The sequence below is a fragment of the Balaenoptera acutorostrata genome, chromosome 1 (genome assembly GCF_949987535.1).
Source record: "Balaenoptera acutorostrata chromosome 1, mBalAcu1.1, whole genome shotgun sequence".
In the NCBI taxonomy this organism is placed as follows: Eukaryota; Metazoa; Chordata; class Mammalia; order Artiodactyla; family Balaenopteridae; genus Balaenoptera; species Balaenoptera acutorostrata.
Window position 1 is genome coordinate 167,477,620 of NC_080064.1, and position 22,379 is coordinate 167,499,998.

The 22,379-nt window shown below is 33.7% G+C and overlaps 1 protein-coding gene across 14 annotated transcripts in view; it reads right to left on the reverse strand.

Moving 5' to 3' along the window:
* CDC42BPA (CDC42 binding protein kinase alpha) overlaps positions 1–22,379 on the reverse strand; it is a 322,438-nt gene that overhangs the window by 113,946 nt on the left and 186,113 nt on the right. For all 14 annotated transcript variants that reach the window (XM_007167184.2, XM_007167178.2, XM_007167177.2 and 11 more), the window contains exons 11-12: positions 21,491–21,613; positions 9,342–9,475 (exon numbers count right to left, since the gene is read on the reverse strand). In XM_007167184.2, coding sequence (XP_007167246.2) covers positions 9,342–9,475; positions 21,491–21,613 — 257 coding nt within the window. The remainder of the gene's footprint in view (positions 1–9,341; positions 9,476–21,490; positions 21,614–22,379) is intronic.

Sequence of the window (22,379 nt, forward strand, 5' to 3'; positions counted from 1 at the left end):
AACTATCAGATACTGATAAGATTGCTATACATGTAATGTTTGAATAAAAGGAAATCATAAAAATAGGAAAATGACAAAAGACTATTTAAAATGATGAGGCAAAAAGACTACGAAAAACTGTTTACAAAACATTGTATAGAGCATTTAGAAATGAAAAAACGTAAGTATTAACATTAAAAACATGAATCCACCAATATAGAAAGCTCTACCTTTATGAAGAAAAATATGAAGAAACTCAAACCCAGAAACTAAAAAATAAAATATATAACATTAAATAAAAATTAAACAAAAAAAGAAGTCAGAGGGGAAAAAACACAAATCACCTATTCCCCATCCTCAAAAAGGAAAAAATAAGATAATTAGAGCAGACATCTAAGAAGTAACAATAGTAACAGGAGGACATATTTTTAAAGAGATAATAATTAAAATTGTACACACAGAAAAATTACTTTTGAAGTATGAGGCTAAAAAATAATGAGATTCATACAAACACAAATTGACAGAGCTTACCACAACCAGATCTGAACTTAAAGGAACCTCTGAATATTTATTTCAGGAAAATGAAAAATGATTTTAGAAGGAAGGTCTAATGAAAGAGAAGTGGAGGGCTAAGAAATTGGTAAACACAAATATGAATGTAAGCAAACTTGTGTATAAGACTGTATTATTGTCTCATTTGTACAGTAAACAAAAAGGACATAACTAACATATTGGTCCAAAAAAGCACAGTAGTTGGGAAGAAGCAATAGAGTTACAGGTCCTCAAAGTGTTTGGGAGCAACAGTTTAAGATACTAGGTTGGCCAAAAGGTTCATTCGGTTTTCCCCGTAAAATGGCTCTAGTAGTGCTTAGTTGTCTTTAACTTCATTCCAAACAATTTTGTTAGATTTTCTTGTGACACCTGTCGTAACAGTATACAGTTAAAAAAAAACTTATCAAAACTGGTGAATTTTTGTGTAGCCATTTTAATACTGAAGATGGAAGAAAAAAGCAACATTTTCAGCATATTATGCTTTATTATTTCAAGAAAGGTAAAAACTCAACTGAAACACAAAAGAAAGATTTGTGCAGTGTATGGAGAAGGTGCTGTGATTGATTGAACGTGTCAAAAGTGGTTTGCGAGGTTTCATGCTGGAGATTTCTTGCTGGACGATGCTCCACAGTCAGGTAGAACAGTTGAAGTTGATAGTGATCAAATTGAGACATTAATTGAGAACAATCAATGTTATACCACATGGGAGATAGCTGACATACTCAAAATATCCAAATCAAGCATTGAAAATCATTTGCACCAGCTTGGTTATGTGAATTGCTTTGATGTTTGGGTTCCACATAAGTTAAGCAAAAAAAACCTTCCTGACCGTATTTCTGCATGCGATTCTCTACTTAAACATAATGAAAACATACCGTTTTTAAAGCAAATTGTGATGAGCGATGAAAAGTGGATGCTGTACAACAATGTGGAAAAGAAGAGATCGTGGGGCAAGTGACATGAACCACCACCAACCACACCAAAGAATGGGCTTCATCCAAAGAAGGTGATGTTGTGTATATGGTGGGATTGGAAGGGAGTCCTCTATTATGAGCTCCTTCCAGAAAACCAAACAATTAATTCCAACAAGTACTGCTCCCATTAGACCAACTGAAAGCAGCACTCAACGAAAAACATCCGGAATTAGTCAACAGAAACCGCATAACCTTCCATCAGGGTAACACAAGACCACATGTTTCTTTGATGACCAGGCAAAAACTGTTACAGCTTGGCTGGGAAGTCTAATTCATCTGCCGTATTCACCAGACATTGCACCTTCAGATTTCCATTTATTTCAGTCCTCACAAAATTCTCTTAATGGAAAAAATTTCAGTTCCCTGGAAGACTGTAAAAGGCACCTGGAACAGTTCTTTGCTCAAAAAGATAAAAAGTTTTGGGAAGATGGAATTATGAAGTTGCCTGAAAAATGGCAGAAGGTAGTGGGATAAAAGGGTGAATACGTTGTTCAATTAAGTTCTTGGTGAAAATGAAAAATAACTCTTTTATTTTTACTTAAAAACCGAAGACACTTTTTGGCCAACCCAATATTAAATTTTAAAAAAAGATATTAAATTTAGACTTTGTTAAATATACAAAAAATTCAATACTACTAGAAACTGCTAGAATGAGTAGTGAGCAAAATGAGAACAAGAAAACAAAAACCTCGATTAAAAATCAAGAAAAAAAATTTCAAGATGAAAAGAATTCTGGAGATTGGTTTCACAACAATGTGATGTACCTTACACTACTCAATTATAAACATAAAAATGATTAGGATAGTAAATTTTATGTTATATATATTTTGCCACAATTAAAAAAAAGAGCAAACTCAGCCATAAAAAGAATGAAATAATGCCATTTGTAGCAACATGGTTGGACCCAGAGACTGTCATACTAAGCGAAGTAAGTCAGACAGAGAAGGACATGTCATATGATATTGCTTATATGTGGAATCTAAAACAATGGTACAAATGCACTTAGTTACAAAACAGAAACAGAGTTACAGATGTAGAAAACAATCTTATAGTTACCAGCGAGGAAGTGGGGAGGGATAAGTGGGAGACTGGGACTGACATACACACACTACTATATATAAAACAGAAAACTAATAAGGACCTACTGTATAGCACAGGGAACTCTGGTCAATGCTCTCTAATGACCTATATGGGAAAAGAATCTAAAAAAGAGTGGATATGGGTATACGTATAACTGATTCACTTTGCTGTACAGCACTAAGCAATACAACATTGTAAATCAACTATACTCCAATTAGAAAAAAAGAAAGAGTGAGAAAGCAGATAAAGATAAGCATAGAAAATGCATGACAAACAGAAAACAAAAAGTGGTAGAAACATGTCCATATAGATTAGTAATCAAAATAAGTACAAAAGGAATAAGTTCACCAGTTAAATGCAGTTTGTTATACCAAATTATGAAACAAAATCTAGACTTAAATAGAAAAAGCATTATTATAGCAATGATAAAATTCTATTCACTAGAAAGAAATTCCACTCCAAATTTTTGTGCATTCCATAAGATAGACTCAAAATATATTAGAAAAAAAATTGCTAGAACTTCACAGAAAAACTGGTGAATACATCATCATGAGAAAATCCAATTTCTCACTCATTAATAGATAAACCAAGCAGTTAAAAAAAATAGTGAATATAAAGAAGATTTGAAAAGCTCAATTAATAACCTTCATGTATATTTAGAAGCTTGCATCCAACATTGGGAAACACATTCTTCTTAAGCATATATTGAATATTTAAAAATGAAAAGGTCTAGATCATACAGTAATTCTCAGAAGATTTCAAAGAACAGATATCATACAGATCAAGTTCTTTAATAATATTACCATTAAGATAGAAATAAAAGATAATAAGGCTAAATTCCATAATAACTCACAGATCAAGGAGAAAAATCATAAAGGGTATTAAAATATTTAGAACCAAAAAAATTTTAAATACAGAAAACAATAAAAATGTTTAGTAAAGACTAAAACTTGGGGATGCAGTAAAAAGGTATTGTATATACACAGGGGGACATTTATAGCCTGAAATACTTATACTGAAACTAAAAAAAAGTTGAAATTCAGTGAAATTCCACATAAAAAGTTAGAGAGAACAATGCATTAACCACTTCCCCCAATATGATAATATGATGATAATAAAGAACATAAATTAATGAAAAGGAAACATGAGAATAATGAAGATCAACAAAGCCAAAAGCTTGTTCTTTGATCTCACTAAATATCTGGTGAGGTCAAATAAGGGAGCAAGAATAAATGCACAAAGAAATAATATGAAGAAAGAAGGAGAGGTTATAACTACAAATCTAGGAGAAATCAAAAAAGGTAAAAGGATGCAATGAAAAATTTTATGCCAACAAATTTTTCAACTTAATGAACAAATTCCTATAAAAATAAATTTAGCAAAACTGTTTCAAGAAGAAATAGAATGCCTAAATAGTCCTATAACAATTAAAGTAACTAAACCAATAGCTAACAAAAATTCCCCATCCCCCCAGTCGGAAAAAGTCTTCAGACTCAGATGGTTTTACACATGATTCCTCCAATGTGTTTCAAGGAACAAAACATTCTTCTTTTTTTTTTTTTTTTTTTTTTTTTGAGGCCTCCAATTCTTTTATTTATTTATTTATTTATTTATTTATTTATTTATTTATCCACTTATGGCTGTGTTGGGTCTTCATTTCTGCGTGAGGGCTTTCTCTAGTTGCGGCAAGTGGGAGCCACTCTTCATCGCGGTGCGCAGGCCTCTCACTATCGTGGCCTCTCCCGTTGCGGAGCACAGGCTCCAGACGCGCAGGCTCAGCAATTGTGGCTCACGGGCTTAGTCGCTCCGCGGCATGTGGGATCTTCCCAGACCAGGGCTCGAACCCGTGTCCCCTGCATTGGCAGGCAGACTCTCAACCACTGCGCCACCAGGGAAGTCCAAAACATTCTTCTTATACAAACTTTTCTAGAGAACAGAAAACGAGGCAGTGCTACTCAGCTAACTCTATAAGGCCAGTATAATCTTGATACCAAAGGAAAAAAAAAAAAAAAAAAAAGAGAGAGAAAGAAAAAGTCCAGAAAGAGGAAAAAAAAAGAAAAAGCCAATCTCATTGAAGAAAACAAATAAAAAAACCTTAAAAAACCCAAAGACATTAGCAAATCAGGTCAGTGATATTTGAAGTGGGTAAACATGAACTCTGGAACTCAACTCCCTGTGTTGAAATTCCAGTTCCCCCACTTTCTAGCCCTATGATCTTGAGCAAATGTACCTAACTTCTCTGTGTGGGATCTCACCATTTATAAAATAAAAACACTACTACTACCACTGCTGCTGCTGCCGCTGCCGCTGCTGCTACTACTAATACTTAAATCACAGGGTTCTTTAAAAGATTAAATGAGCTAATAAATGTAAAGCACTTAAAGCAGTACTATTAGAACAGATGCAACGTAACTGTTACCTGTATTATCATATTAATATTTAGGAGACAATACATGGGCAATTCAGTTTTAACCCAGAAAAGTAAAAACGGTTTAATGTTAGAAAAAGTTTATAAATGTAAGTCATCAAACCAATTTATTTTTATTTATTTTTGGCTGAGTTGGGTCTTTGTTGCTGGGCGTGGGCTTTCTCTAGTTGAGGCGAGCGGGGGCTACTCTTCATTGAGGTGCGTGGGCTTCTCATTGCGGTGGCTTCTCTTGTTGCGGAGCACGGGCTCTAGGCTCTAGGCTTCAGTAGTTGTGGCTCACGGGCTCTAGAGCACAGGCTCAGCAGTTGTGGCGCACGGGCTTAGTTGCTCCGCGGCATGTGGGATCTTCCCGGGCCAGGGCTCGAACCCATGTCCTCTGCATTGGCAGGCGGATTCTTAACCACTGTGCCACCACAGAAGCCCCAAACCAATTTATTAAAGGAGAACAATCACATAATTCCATCAATAGATATTAACAAATTTCTAGAAATTTTTTGCAATACTGTGCAAAAAAGCACATTTAATAAAGTCAATACCCATTTTTAATAAAAACGATTAGCAAAATAGGAATAGAAGATAATTTTCTTAACCTGATAAAAAGTATTTACCTAAAACTTACAGAAAACATTATTATTTTCTTAGAAATCAGGAATAAGATAAGGATGCCTGCTATCATCACTTCTACTGAATGTTGTATTTGAGGTCCTAGCTTATACAGTAAGACAAGGAAAGAAAGAAAAGTTAAAAAAAAAAAAAATCAAAAGACAAAGAAAAAGACCTGTCATTTCTTAAAACCTTAAAGAATCTCAAATATATTATTACAATTAATAAGAGTTTAGCAATGTTGCTAAAACAGAATCAGTAAGAAAGTATAATTTTATAGGTACCATTTAAAATATGAAAACTTACAATCATAAATTAAAGGAAAGGCAAACAAGACCTGTATAGAATTTTATGGAGAAACATTTTAAAATACTTCAAAGATACAGAGAGATATACCATGTTTGTGGATAAAAAGACTGTGGGACTGCAGAGAAAATAATTTTATGTTTTTGTACAGTTAGGCCTTTCTAAGCAAATTTTACTGAAACTTGGAACATGGGTTAAAAGCAAGCCTTGTAAAGTAATTTATGACTAATTTAGATACGTAGTGAGAAAACTCCAAAGAGATTTAACTCCTGGACTTTTGTGTTTACATTTCAAGGAGGGTTGGAGAGAGAGATAAGAGCCTGTACCAAGGAGATAATCTCTTTATAGAGCTGGAGACTTGGACACATCTTTCCACCGGAGTGACTTATTTATATTCCGAAGGGTCTTAGATCCTTCTCTTTAGGTTTCCAGGGAGACCCGCAGAAAGGTGGGTAGAGATAGAGGGGAAGCAGGAAGCATCTGCCTCTCTCCTCTCTGTAAACACCCTGATTCACTATTTCAGGGCTCTTTCTCTACCATACAGTCTCCATACATGTACGGTTTTATCCAACCAGCTCTCATTGTGTTGCCCTAAAGGGTAAGAAGGGGCATACAGGAAAGCCACGTGGTTTTTGTTTTGTTTTGCTTTTCTGAATGTAAATCGTAATAATCTTTCCTTGCTCTTGAAATCTTGTGTGCATTTAGAATGATATTAATAAACATGGATAAGAATGTAAAGACTCAATGTTATAATGATGTCAATTCTCCTGAAATTGCTCTATGGATTTAATGCAATTTTAATCAAAATCCCATCACAGTTTTCAAGGAATAGAGAGTTGAGATATAGACCCATGCGTAAGTGGAAATTTAATATCTGACAGAGGTGACACTGCACATCACTAAGGGAAGGAGGGCCTATTTAGTAAATGAACAACTGGCTAGCCATATGGGAAAAAGTGAAATTGGATCCTTATTTCATATGATACACAAAAATAAATTTCTGATGCATTAAAAATTTAAATATGAAAACCAAACTTAAAAACTTCAAGATAAAAATTTAGGAGAATTGTTTTTTACCTCAGATTTCTTACATAAGTCAGCAAATGCAATAATCATAAAAATGTAGACTGATGAATTTGACTACATTAAGACTAAAAACTTTTGTTAGTCAAAAGCTCCCATAAACAAAATGAAAAGACAAGCCACTAGCTGGGAGATATCTGTAACATACATAATCGATAAAAGATTAGCATGTCCAGAAAATTCTTACAAACCAATAAGGAAAAGACAAACAACCCAACAGAAAAATGTATAAAGTATATTAAGAAGTATTTCACAAAAGAAGAAATATAAATGATAAATGGACATGTGTGAGGATACTTAGCCTCATTAGTAATTAGAGAATGCAGATTAAGACCATACTAAAACATCATTTTAGACCTAAAATGTCAACTTAGATTAGGTTGGCCAAAAATAATATATCTAGTAATATGAAGTACTGTTGAATATAAAAACTCCTGTACACTACCGGTAGGAGCATAAATTGGTACAAGCAGTGGAAAATGCTTTGACATCATCATAAAAAATACAGTATTTCCATTGCGTATGACCCAATTATTCTATTCGTGTTTGTGTCTGGATATATGTTCAAGAATGATCACAGCAGCATCATTTATAGTAGCTATTAATTATAAGCAACCTAAATGTCTGCAAACAAAAAATTAGATAAGCAAATTGTGGGTGTTGACATAGTGGTGTATTTTATAGCAACTAAATGAATGAGCAACAGCTATATAGACGAATCTTAGAAACAATGTTGAGTGAAAAAAGCAAATTGCAAAAGATTGCATATACCATTTTACAAAGCTCAAAAAAAGCCAACACTAGTATACTGCTTAGAGATACACTAATATGTGATAAAAAATTTTTAAGTAAGGGAATGATTAACATAAAATTCAGAACAGTGATTACCATTGTCAGGGAAGTGATGAGAAAGGAATAGGAAATGACTACCCAGGGCTATGTCACAAAATAGGTAATGCTCTATTTCTTAAGTTGGATGTTAGGTTCATTTTATTATTTGCATCAAAACTTATATAATGTTACATTTATTTTTTATATGCATCAAATGAAAAGAATCTTAAAAAGAATATCTGCTGCCTGTAGGATATCAGGCAAATCATTTAAAATTCTTTATCAATATGATGTGTTTCATTTCAGCACTACCCTCTTCTCAAAATATACTGAAAGGATTTTTAACATTAAAACTTCTTAAAAATTGGCCAAGTACCTGTTACTATAAATCTAGATATAAGATGCTCATCCTTATTATGTTAACCAAGTTTGTTTGAGTAATCCTACCTTTAAATACATAATAGTAACCATTAATATAATATTATTAAAACAAATAGGACCTCTGTTATAAATTCCAAATATTATTAAATTGACCATGAATATAAATGAATCTATACAAAACACTGCTTGAAAGCGCATCAAGAAAAAAGTAAAAATATACTAATCTAATTCACTTTGACCTTCATAGCTTTCTCTGTTAATCTTTTTGATTAGCTTCATCGGCAAAAAGTTATTTGTTTTAGTTTTAATTACCTCCAATTCTTTATGGGCAGCAAGACTTATAAGTCTTCCCCAGAAGGACTTCATCTGTTTTATCAATGACTTATATACAACACCATTGAATACAATTTATACTATGCCATAAACCACTCATTTCTTTTTTGCATTGGCTAGTATTAATTCCAACATTCTAAAATTTGTTAATGAAATGCAAAGTACACACAGCATATCACTTAAGTAAAGTATTTTTCTCTAGTGCTCGAATATTATATATCCTATTGGACTGTGTTACTGTGTCCTAGCTATTAATTAATTTTGTTGATGTTTATAGTAATATTTACATGTTCACAAAGTTCTTATGAAAGTAACTTCAGCTTATTCATCCATGCTTTGAAAGATAAACTGACATCTAAACAAATGATTAAAGAATTAAAGAAATTTTCTATCATAATCTTTAAAGAACGTTCATATTAGCAAGTCACAATGAAAATATGCCTGTATTTTTCATTTTTCCATAGACAATAAACAGATTTTTACTATTCTCTCACTTCTTCATAATATTTCTTTTTCAATAACATTTACTTTCAATCAAGTCCTTTGATTATTAACTCTCCAAAAGAACAAAAGATTCTGAACTTTGAAGCCTCGAAAATTTAGAAGTTTCTTCATAACTAGCCATTCATCAAATGTCATACACCAAAATAATTCTTAAATTTTTAAACCATCTTTTTACAGACAAAGTATACTATATATTATTGTAATTCCTTATGAATGCTTTCAATATACAAATTAAACAAGATTAAGAATTCAGAAAAGGCTTTAACAATCTATCTATGTATTTTTACCTTATTTAATTCTTCCCTTTCTTGTTGTAATGTTTTGATTTGTTTTTCATAAGCCTTGATTTGTCTAAAAGCATCATCTAGTTCTCGCCTCACAGAATTAGCTTCTTCAAGTTGCTGTTCCAAGTGACTTGATTCTAAAAACAAGAAACAATGTTTCTTTTACTGTTTGCATAAAAATAAATACTGAAAACCATAGTTTAAAGCAACTAAATTTTAAAAAATAAAGTATTTTGAAATTGGTATTCAGCTTATCAACACCACATGCCACTGACTCATGAAAATTAAGTGCTTATCAGTTCACTGTAAAGATGGTGAATAGGTAATGCCAGGATTAAGAACAAATTTTAAGTGCAAAGTTTTTGCACAGAACTTATGTGCAAAAATGGCTTCATATCTATTAGAAAAAAAAAGACCATAATTCCAAAAAACAGTATCTTCAGAACCAATTAAAAACTTAAAACTAACAAAAAAGAACATGACCAATCAAACAAAATAGATAAGTTTTCCTCTACTGTTAGCATTCTTCTGCTGATATTACTCAAATTATTGTATGATGGTTTTACTTCTAACGTTGTGGTTCCAGATCACCCCGCCTGGTTTCACTAGTGGTGATTTGAAGAATAAACTCTGATTTCTAAAAGCAAATATTTGAAATAGGCTCAGGGAGTTGAGTAACTTGCCTAAGGTCACATTGCTAAATGAGTATCAGAGCTAACTACAGCCCACCAGTCTTACATCAACCTCTCCAACTTAAAAAGTAATTAAATGATGTTTAACATTATAAGTTCAGAGGAGTTATTATAAAATAAAATAAAATTATTAATCTTAACATATGCTTAAATAAAATTTAATAAATTGATATGAAATATCCCTGGCATCAAAAGTAAATTAGCAAATTAAAGAATTGAAGCCAGTGAAAACAGAGAAATCTAAACACATTCATTGTTAATTTTGTTCTGGATATTTTCTATTCTTTACAGCCTTGTTACTCTGAGTGTCATCCCCAGAGAAGTAGCATTAGCATCCTCTGGGAGCTTGTCAGAAATGCAGAATCTCAGGCCCCACCCCAGACCTAATGAATCAGAATCTGTATTTTAACAAGATCCTCAGGTGGCTCATTTGCAAATTAAAGGCTGGGAACAAATGCACAGAGCATTGCACACTGTTGAGTTTGATGCTTTCAATAAATGAAGAAGTGTTTATAATACATTAGTTCTATTGAAAAGAGCATTTCATTTGTATAGACAAGTCCTGTAGTCAAGAAGTAACTTAAATGTATCCATGTATTACACACTAACTGGTTCTAGATTCCTTAAATAAAATAATTTACTAATATTCAGTACCCTAAACTTACAGATTTATTAAAAGCTTATTTATCTTAGGTATTAGTTTTTAGCAATTTTGAAAATATCTGCGAAGTTGCATTTGATTAGTTTTCATTTTGTCTTAATAGTATGTATTAAGTGTTTTCCTTGAAGAACAATAAAACATATCAATGGATGTTTAATCTTAAGGATCACAGGGTATTTAGTCTCATATTCAGAAGATTACATTTTATCATTTTCTCAAATTTCAGCATTTCATGTGGGAATATTTCTGTTTATACTAATTTCTTTTAAACATGTTTAAATTTTTTTTGTTGTTATTTTAACTTTTCAGCATTTTTACGATTTCAATGATTTGTAAAGTAGGTATAATTTAGTTTGTTATTTCTAATAACTTGGAGTCAAAATTTAGTATGTGACACAGCTGATTTCTGTCATTTCTGGGGTCATTTTAATCAAATTTTATGGTTAAGGTATATCAATCTAGAGTAGTAACATGGTACATTTAGTAATGCCTTCTGAGAATGCTCACTTCCTTTCTTCTACTTTGAAAAGTTCTTCCCTAGCATGTTAAAACTTTTTGCAAATTATTGAGTCATCCATTTATCTAAACTGCTCTGTTAGAAACAAAAAAGTATCAATATTTCATAAAATGTCTGCATCATATAAAGTTTGCAGCAAAATGTATTAAATGTGATAGCTTCAACAGTCTTTAAGGATGTTTTTATTGTTTTATTTCAATATAGGTTAAATTTTAGTTTTATCCCAGCCATTTCATGTTGGCAGCTTTGCCATGGAGTTGTTAAGCAGATAATACAAAATACATGTCAGATTTTCATGACTCATATTTCAGACACTTTAAAAATGACTAAAAAACTCAAAATATTCATTTAGACAACAACACCAGGTAAATTATGAGACGTACATGAGGAAATGTACTGGATAAAGAAGTTGGAGAAGACAAACCCAGCCAATTACTTATAAAACCCTCTAATATGGAGAAAAATATAGCACTTGTAATTTGGAATACACAGAATTTTGTATCCCCCAAAGATAAAAACCCCAAATCAAGAAAAATTCAGAATGTATTGAACTTTGGCCAACTACTATAAAATGGCTCAGGCAGAAGAGCCTTCACTTTCACTACAACAAAAGTAAATTCGATTAAAATTTTGAAAGAAATCCTCAAAGACTATCAAAAATATCTATTAAATATATGGCAACATGACTAGCCAAAACATTTAGATGAAGTTATTAAAAACTATTTTAGTGATTAAATAGAAAAGCAGTACTAGGGAAGTGAGCTTAGCTCATAGCAACAAAATGGTTCTTAACTCACTGCTGCTAGTAGAATCCTGAAACTCAATCTGTTAGTAATAGGATTTAATGAGGGCACAATACACAGGAATTTTCTTTGCACTGTGTGGTATATAAGAGAAATATAAAATACGGTCTCTGTCTTGAAGGAGATAGGAAGACAAGAGTAACACTCTTTAAATCATAAAGCAGAAAATCAAATACGAATTGTGTGGCAGGTTATATGGACGATATAGGAATTAAGAGAAGGGCATGACTAAAGTGGCACTCACAGCGGAACACTGATAAACTGCAGAGGGACTGAAGCTAGAGTCAGAAGGAGGTTGACAGAACAATCAAAGCACCTCTCTCTCTGATACACAAGAGCAGTGTCACAGCTTTTCCATTATGGTCTTATTTCTCAAATAATCCATAACTCTTCTGATGTGAAGAGATTTTACTTCTAACCATGATGAAGGAAAACAGATTCCCCTATTATCTTCCCCTCCATTCACTATTTTTCTCCTTTACTTACATACTGTAGGACAGTATTGTGTGTGTGTTTGTGTGTGTGTGAAAGGGAAAGAGACAGAGACAGAAAGAGAGAGAAAGGGGACAGAGGGAGACAGAGAAAGGGTGGTTTCAGTGTAGAGTTGGAGAGACACAGACAGTACACAGAGGTGCAAACCATAACCCTTGAGGCACTGTATGGCAATTCCTAAAAAATTAAACACAGAATTACCATATAATTCAGGAATTCCACTTCTTATTATATGCCCAAAAGAAGAGAAAGCAGGGACTTGAACAGATATTTGTACAGTCATGTTCATAGCAGTTTTATTCACAATAAACAAAAGGTGGAAGCAACCCAAGAGTCCATTTATAAATAAATGGATAAACAAAATATGGTATATACATACTGAGGAATATTGTATTAAGGTAGGAAATTCTGACACATGCTATAACATGGATGAACCTTGAATACACTACACTAAGCGAAATAAGTCAGTCACAAAAGGACAAATATTTTATGATTCCATTTATATGAGGTTCCTAGAGTAGTCAAATTCTAAGAAACAGAAAGTAGAATGGTGGATGCCAGGGGCTAGTGGGTGGGAGGAATAGGAGTTATTGTTTAATGGGTAAAGTGGAGATGGATGGTGGAGATGATTGCACAGCATTGTGAATGTGCTTAATGTCACTGAACTGTACATTTTAATTTTTATTTTATTTTATTTTATTTATTTATTTATGGCTGTGTTGGGTCTTCGTTTCTGCGCGAGGGCTTTCTCTAATTGCGGCAAGTGGGGGCCACTCTTCATCGCGTTGCGCGGGCCTCTCACTATCGCGGCCTCTCTTGCTGCAGAGCACAGGCTCCAGATGCGCAGGCTCAGTAATTGTGGCTCACGGGCCCAGCCGCTCCGCGGCATGTGGGATCCTCCCAGACCAGGGCTCGAACCCGCGTCCCCCGCATTGGCAGGCAGACTCTCAACCACTGCGCCACCAGGGAAGCCCGAACTGTACATTTTAAAATGGTTAAAATGATCATTTTTATATTATGTATTTTTTACCACAATAAAAAAGATTAAAAATGAATTAATGAATGATATTGAGGAGATGGAATAAAATCTAGAGTATCACTGGGACTAACACATGATCAAGAAAACAGTGCTTGGGAAGGAAGAATACTAAAAAGAGGGATATAGCCTTTCTTACAACATTATTTTCACTGATTCTATTCCACCTCTGGGAAATGATAAAAAATAATGAGTAGAGTAATCCTATAAGCACTGACTTTAGGGAGAAGGTAGGAATAAAGTAAAGAAAGGGCATTTCAACCAGTAATTTAATGGTAATCAATTTCCCCAATTAGGGTGATGCCAGGGACCATTTATTTGTATGTAAGGGATGTGAGCGTGTTGGGAATTGCCTGTAAAGACACAACATAGGAAGATACATTAGGAAGTGGTCAGAGATTTCCAAGAGTGAGGTTTCATTTAGTCGTTCATTCACTCATTCATCAACAAATATTGATTTAGGGGTTTTTATGTGCCAAGCATCATTATAGGCACTTCGATATTTCAATGAATAAAATACTCAAAGTCCCTGTTTTCAAGGAGCTTATAGTCTAGTGGTAAGGCGAGGGAAGTAAAGCAATTTTAAAAATGTGTCAGTGGTGAAAAGTTTTATAGAGGAGTAGAAATTTACCAGGTGAAGAGTGTTTCCAGCAAACAAACAAGCAAAAAGAAAGAAAGAAACAAATAGATGTTTAGACGGATGGATGGATGGATGGATGGATGGATGGACAGATGGATGGATGAAAAAAATGAATGAAATGGGGGTGAAGAAAAAGAAGACTACATAAAAAAACAACAACCAAATATGTGAAAAACCTGGAGGTGATTAGGTGAAACTAAAAGTAGTTCACCATGGCTGGGATCAGTGGGTGAGGGAGTAATAACAAAAGACAAACCTAGAGAGGAAAATACATGCAAGATAATGAAGGACCCTGTAATCAGAATTGAGAAATTTTAATTTTATCCCAGAGGCAACGAGGATCCTCTGAAAACATTTAAGTATGTATGTTGAAGCTGTGATGTGATCAGATTTATATTTTAAAAGCTGGACATTATATGTAAAATAAACTAAGAAGTCTGAAATTGGAGAGAAAAAGGATGACTGGCCAGGGACAATGGAACCTGACACAGTGTGTCAGGAACATTGAAACTACACAGTGTTAAGTTCCCTGGGTTTTCTTTTTGGTTCTTATTTCACAGACTTAGAGCTGAAGAAGCCAGCAACCCAGAAATGCCAACAGAAGCAGAAAACAAAAGCCTGAACAAAAGGCTACTCTTTCTAGCCAAAGAACCAAGAAGGGGGCAAACTAGCAAGACAGAAAAGTTTTAGAAAATAACCATTCTGCTCAAGTTAAACACCACAGAAAACATTGTGGCCCGATGACCACCTGTGTCAGCGAAAGACAAGTGAGGAACTAGATTTCCAATCACATGAGGTTTTAATGAAGTGCCCAAACACACCACGAGGGTAATTAGAGAAGGGGGGCCAGGATTTTCAACCCCCTTGGCTGGTAACAAGCCCCTTCCCACACACAGTGTCAGTGGAGACCACATGGGGAACCAGGACTTCCATCTCCACCCAGCATTAATGAGGATCTCCCCCTTCTCCCCACTGGGGTGGTATCAGAAAAGAGTAAGAACTTTCACCATTGCCCAGCAGTAATAAGGCCACCCCTACCACAGTGTCAGTGGAAACCAGTCAGGGGGCTGGAACTCCCATTCCCTTCCAAGAATAACAAGAAGCCCTTCCTTGGGTGTCAAGGAAGGTCAAGTGGGGAAACTGGATTTCTACCTCAACCTGGCAGTAAGGAGATGGCAATCCCCTTCCCACTGCTGGAATGGTGTCAGGAAAAGCCAGCTAAAATGGAAGGTTTAAATAAGATCCAGAGTCATTCATCAAACATCACTCATCCTACCAAGAACTAGAAAAATCTCAACTTGAATGAGAAAAGAAAAGCAATAGATGCTGACACCAAAATAACAGAGATGTCAGAATAATCTGACAAGATATTAACACAGTATAATAAAAATGCTTCAATGAGCAATTATAAACATATCTAAAACAAATGAATAAATAGAAGACCTGAGCAAAGATACAGAAAGTCTCAGCAAAGAAATGGAAGATTAATGAAGAAGAAAATGGGAATTTTATAAATTAATAAAATAAAAATATTGGTAGATAGATTCAGCAGCACAAAGGAGGGATCAGAGGGATCTGTGAACTGGAAGGTATAACAATAGAAATTAACCAATCTGAATAACAGGAAAGAAAAAACAGAATGGAAACAAAAATGAACAGAGCCTCAGGGACTTGTGTGATGATTTACAAAAGATCTTACACTCGCATCATCAGAGTCCCAGAAGGAGAAAAGAAAGTAGGCAGGTCTGTAAAAGTACTTAGAAAAATAGGGTCTAAAAGAATTCCGAAATATGGAAAGACACATAGACCTACAGATTCAAGAAGATGAACAAACACCAAACAGAATAAACCCAAAGAAATCCATGCCAAAACACACCATTAAACATCAGAATACTAAAGAAAAAACTTGCAAGCAGCCAGAGAAAAACAACTTCTTGCGTAAGGGAAAAAATACTCAGAATAGCAGTGAATTTCACCTCAGAAAACATGAAGACTTAAAGGAAGCAGCACAGTATTTTTCAGATGCTAAAACAAAAGAATTATCAATCCAGGCCCCTATGCCCAGCAAAAATATTCTTTAGGAATAAAAGGAAAATCAGGACATTCTCAGATGAAGAAAAATGAAGAGAATTTGTTGGTAGCAGACCTACCTTTTAAAAATGGCTAAAGTAAGTTCTCTAAACACAAAGCAAACAACAAAACAAGGAACTCAGTAATATCAGGAAGGAAGAAAGAGCATCATGTAAAAATATGGGTAAATAGAATAGATTTTTTTCCCCCCTTAAGCTTTCTAAATTATACTTCATGGTTTAAGGAAACACTATAACCTTGTCTGATGTGCTTCTAAAACATCTGAAGAGAAAATAATTGAAACAATTATATAATAAACAGGAAGAATAAACAATTGTCATCAACATAAAATAGACTGTTATAAGATATTTTATGTATGCCTCACAGTAACCACAAAGCAAAAACCTTCAGTAGATACACAAAAGAGAAGGAAATCAAAGCACCACTATGGAAAATCATCAATTCACAAATGAAGTCAGTAAGAGAGGAAGAAAGGAACAAAGGAACTGTAAAACAGCCAGAAAACAATTAATAAGATGACATTAGTAAATCCATACCTACTCAATAATTATTTTAAATATAAATGGATTAAATTTTCCAATAAAGACCTCAAGTGGCTGAATGGATTAAAAAAACAATACCCAATTACATGCTGCCTATGAGACTCACTTCAGCTTTAAGGACACATAGGCTCAAAATTAAGGGATGGAAAAAGATATCCCATACAAATGGAATCCAAAACAGAATAAGGGTAGCTACACTTTTATCAGACAAAAGAGAGGTTAAGTCAAAAATAATAACAAGAGACAAAAAAAAGTTTATTATATAATAATAAAGGGGTCAATTCATCAAGAGGACAAGTTAAAAATTTTTATGACCCCAACACTGTAGCGCCTAAATATATTAAGCAAATACAACATATCTGAAGGGAGAAATAGACAACAACACAATAATAGTAAGGGACTTCAATATTCTACTTTCAACAATGGATACATTATCTAGACAGAAAATTGATAAGGAAACATTGGACATAACCTATACTTTAGACCAGATGGATCTAATAGATATATACAAAACATTCCATCCAACAGCAGCACAATATACATTCTTCTCAAACACACATGGAACATTCTTCAGGATACATCAAGTTAGGTTACAAAACAAGTCTTAACAAATTTAGAAAGAATGAAATCATACCAAGGATCTTTTCCAACCACAAAGGTATAACACTAGAAACCAATAAAGGGAAAGACTGGAAAATTTCACAGAGATGTGGAAATTATCACATTAGTAACCAGCGGGTCAAAAAAAAATTAAAAGAGAAATTTCAAAAAATCTCGAAACAAATGAAAATGGAAAAAATATACCCAAACTTTTGGAATGCAGCAAAAGCAGTTCTAAGAAGGAAGTTCATGGCAATAAACACCTACTGTAAAAAAACAAAACAAACAAAGAAAAACAACCTCAGACACCTAACTTTACACTTCAAGCAACTAAAAAAAGAATAAGGATATTTATATCAATCCTTCTCAAACTCTTTCAAAAAATAAAAAGGAATACTCTCAAACTCATTTTATGAGGCCAGCATTACACTGATACCACAGCCAAAAGCAAAAATCAACAAATGGGATTACATCAAACTAAAAAGCTTCTGCACAGCAGAGGAAACCATAAACAAAATTAGAAAGCAACATATGGAAAGGGAGAAAGTGTCTGCAAATCAAATATTTGACAAGGTGTTTGTGAAAGTTAATAAAGGGAAGTCTCACTAAAATGGAGTTGGGAGGCCAGAAGGGGGAACTCTCACACAGTATCTCTCGTCATCAATTACAGGAAGAACTGTCAATTACAGACACCAAGAACGGAATCATCAATTACAGGCCCCAACAGGAAAGACAGTACATCACATCTCCTATAAGAAATCAACTACCCCAGGAACTAAGCCAATGAGAAACCATCTTCACCCTGAACTCTCACTTTTCTCCAAAGGGCTTTCATTCAAAACAACCTTTCCCAACTTCATTTTTCTCTATAAAATGTTCCTCACTTTTTAAACTTGCCTATGATTTTTGCCATGGCTTGCTTGTCCCAAACTGCAATTCTCAAATAAACCCATTTTTTCTGGTAAAATAACTGACTTTTACTTTTAAGGTCAACAAGTTGATAGAGAAAATATACAAAGAACTCATAAACTCAATGGCAAAGAAACAAACAATCCTATCAAAAAGTGGGCAGAGGAGCTGAATAGACATTTTTCTAAAGAAGACATATAAACGGCCAACATGAAAAGGTGCTCAACATCACTAATTATCAAGGAAATGTAAATCAAAACCGCAATGAAACATTATCTCGCACCTGTTAATATGGTTTTCATCCAAAAGATAAGAAATAAAAAGTGTTGGCAAAGATGTGGTAAAAAGGGAACCCTTGTGTACTATTAGTGAGAACATAAATTGGTGCAGCTACTATGGAAAACAGTATGGAGAGTCCTCAAAAAATTAAAAATAGAACTACCATATGATCCAGCAATCCCACTTCTGGAATTGTATATATACAATAGAGTACTTTTCAGCCACAAAAATAAATCTTGCCATATGTGACAATATGGATTGGACCTTGAGGGCACTGTGCTAAGTGAAATAAATCAGACAGAGAAAGACAAATACAGTAAGATCTCACTTACATGTGGAATCTAAAACAAAAACAACAATAACAACAAACTGAACTCACAGATATAGAGAAGATTGGTGGTTGCAAGAGACGGGGGTGCAGGGTGGGTTAAAGGAGGAAAGATGGTCAAAAGGTACAAACGTCCAGTTATATAATAAATAAATACTGGGGATGTAATGTACAACATGGTGCTATTATTACAGTTAATAATACTGTATTGTATATTTGAAAGTTGCTAAGAGAATAGATCTTACAAGTCCTCATCACGAGAAAAAAGAATTTATGACTATATGTGGTGATGGAAGTTAACTAATCTTACTAAGGTGACTATTTCACAATATATACAAATATTGAATCATTATGTTGTACACCTGAAACTAAGATAATGTTACATGTCAATCATATCTCATTAAAAAACCAGAAAACAAACTAAAAACCCAGACAAAGGCAATACAAAAAAAAAAAAGAAAAATACAACAAAGACCAGTATCTCTCATGTATACAGATTGAAAATTCCTGAACAAAACAGTGGAAATAGAATTAATATATAAAAATAATTATACACCATGGCCAGGGATGTTCATATTCCAATGATTCAATATTTCAAAATCAACCAATTTAATCCACCATATTAACAGGTTAACTAAAGAAAAAAAAAAACACACATGTTCATATCAATCAGTGCAGAAAAAATATTTGACAAAATTCAAACCCATTCATGATAAAACCCTTAGAAACACAGAAATAGAGGAGAGCTTCTAAATTGATAAGAGAGTATCTATAAAAGGCCTACAGCTAATATTACAATTAAAGGTGAAAGACTTAATACTTTCCCCCTAAGATAGGAAAGAAAACCAGGATGTCTGTTCTCAACACTCTTCTTCAAGAAAGTGCTGCAAGTTCTAGCCAGTGAAATAAGTGGAAAAAAACCCAAAACATTCAGATCAGAAAGGGCAAAAGAAAATTGTTCCTATTTGCAGATGCATGATGGTCAGCACAGAAAATCCCAAGGAATCTTAAAAACAAACAAACAAACAAAACAAAAAACCAAAAATCCCTCCTAGAACATATAAGTGAGATAGACTTATGTAAATAGGTTTTTCCAAATCCATATCACCTCTTTGAAGTGATATGGATCACTAAACATCTTAGCTGTGTCTTGTGTCTCACTGCTTTTTCAGTGCCAAAAAACTCAAATGCATTCAGTGCCACTGATAATGTTTTAGTGTTGATATCAAAGCAAAGTAAATGATTCTACTTATCATATTCCTAATCTAACTTAGTTTTAAAAAGATAAAGCTACAGAAATTTGACAAAGAGATGTTTATTAGGAGGACAGCCACTTAAAAAAATAGAACAGCATAAATTATGCTCAAATTTAAAATCTCCATGTGTCTTAATATTGCATTTTAAATAATCCTTTTTGTAAAAGACATGGGGTCAGATCCTTCTTTTCTTCACTTATTTTGGCCTAAAACTACTTTTATAGAGAGGTCTGACTATTCTAGCTAAAATAGTACCTTCTCTCTCTCTCTCCCCCCTTACACTTACTGAGATCATGTGATGCCTCTAAACCCTGCAGATGGCTCCCATTTCACTCACAGAACAAACCAAAGACCTAACAGTCAGTAGGATTCCACTGAGCAGGCAATGAGCCCTCTCCACCTGTTTATTTCTCTACCCTCTTGTCCATCCATTCCACCTGCTTGCTCATTCTGCTCTAGCCTTGCTGTCCTTTTATGTTTTACTTGAACTCACGAGGTACATTTTGACAGTAGGGCCTTTGCACTGGCTGATCCGTCTGCTTGTAACATGTGTTTCCCATTTAACTACATGGCTAGGCTCCTTAACTCCTTCAATATTTTTCTCACATGGATCACCCTATTTAAAATTACAAAACACCTCATCTTACACTTTTGACCCATTCTCCTTATTCTGTTCTATTTTTAAGCACTTATCACCTTCTAACATACTGTATCATTTACAAAGTTACATAGTTATTGTTTAATGTCTGTTGTTTGCCCTCCACCCCAGCAAGGACAAAGATTTTTATCATTTTGTTTAGTACTGCATCCCAAGAGCATAAAACAACACCTAGTACATAGTAGCTACTCAATAAATATTTGTTGAATGAATGGAATAAATGAATGAATGGATATAATAGGCATATCAACAATTGTCAAAATTAATTTTAATTAACCTACACTGAGAAATGAACTACTCATATAAATGCTTTGCCAGACAAATATCCCAAATGAATAAGTCCTCCAAAAAGTCACCTTTTTTCACTTAATTCTGGGTTAAGTGCTCCTCCTGTGTACTCTCTATGTACCTATGTTTATTTTTCTTCTGGCCTTTTCACATGTACTGCAAAAAACTATTTGTTTATCTTTTTCCAAGACCAAAACATGAGCTCCTTGAGAGCAGAACCATTCTTATTTGCTTTTCCCTCACTGGCACATAGCTCACATCATGTAACACATAACAGGTACTCAATAAATGTTTCATGCGTGAATAAAACATTTTAAAATATCTACTAAACAGAATTAGTAATGAATCACAGAAATTTACCTCTTAGTTGTTTCCTTAGTTTTTCAATTTCTTCTTTTAAGTTTTTTATTTCTAAATCTTTACTTGCTGTTAGTGGACCATCAGCAGTTGAATACTGCAGAGCCTGGACAGTCTGTGTTGACTCTTTAAAAAAAAAAAGAATAAAAGAAAGAATGAAAAATATGCTCATACTCTAAATTTTAAAAACTAAGAGCAATATATTTCTTTCTAGAGAAATCCTTATTTAATTGTACTGATCGAAGCATATACCTACTGACAAAAAACATGTAAACACATTAAAATTAAACCACAAAACTCCACTGCATGTTGTTAAAATTATATGTGGGAAACAGTCTACCTTCTAATATGTGAGGTTTTCAGTTTTAAATACTGTTGGTACATTCTGCCAGTGAGTCAACTATTCAGCCCCGTTCCATCCTAGCATAAAATGCCATCATGTGATAACCCAAAAATGTATGTCAGATGATATATGAAAAACTGAGTCTGGTGTATGAAGAGAAGTTTAGAGATGTTAATATAGAATATGTATAAGTGCTGGCCTTCCAAATTTTATATATGAACATTGAGGCCCACCTATTGATGACTTGGCTCATCAACTTAGTTAAAATAGGGATTATTCATTTAACTTGTGGTTCTAATTAGAAGATGCAAGGTACTAAAGAAACATTAAATCTAGTGACGCTCATTCCCAGATACCATTAAAAGACGTAGAAAAAAAAGAAATGGTCCTAAAACAGTTACTCTGCTAGCTTACAGAGGGACCCCAAATAGTAAATCTCTACCTCACCATAATTTTTTGTTAGTACAATCATTACTGACTGCTTTAGATTACTAATATTATTTATATATTGCTTTACATAACTTATATTACTTATATATTTATATTATA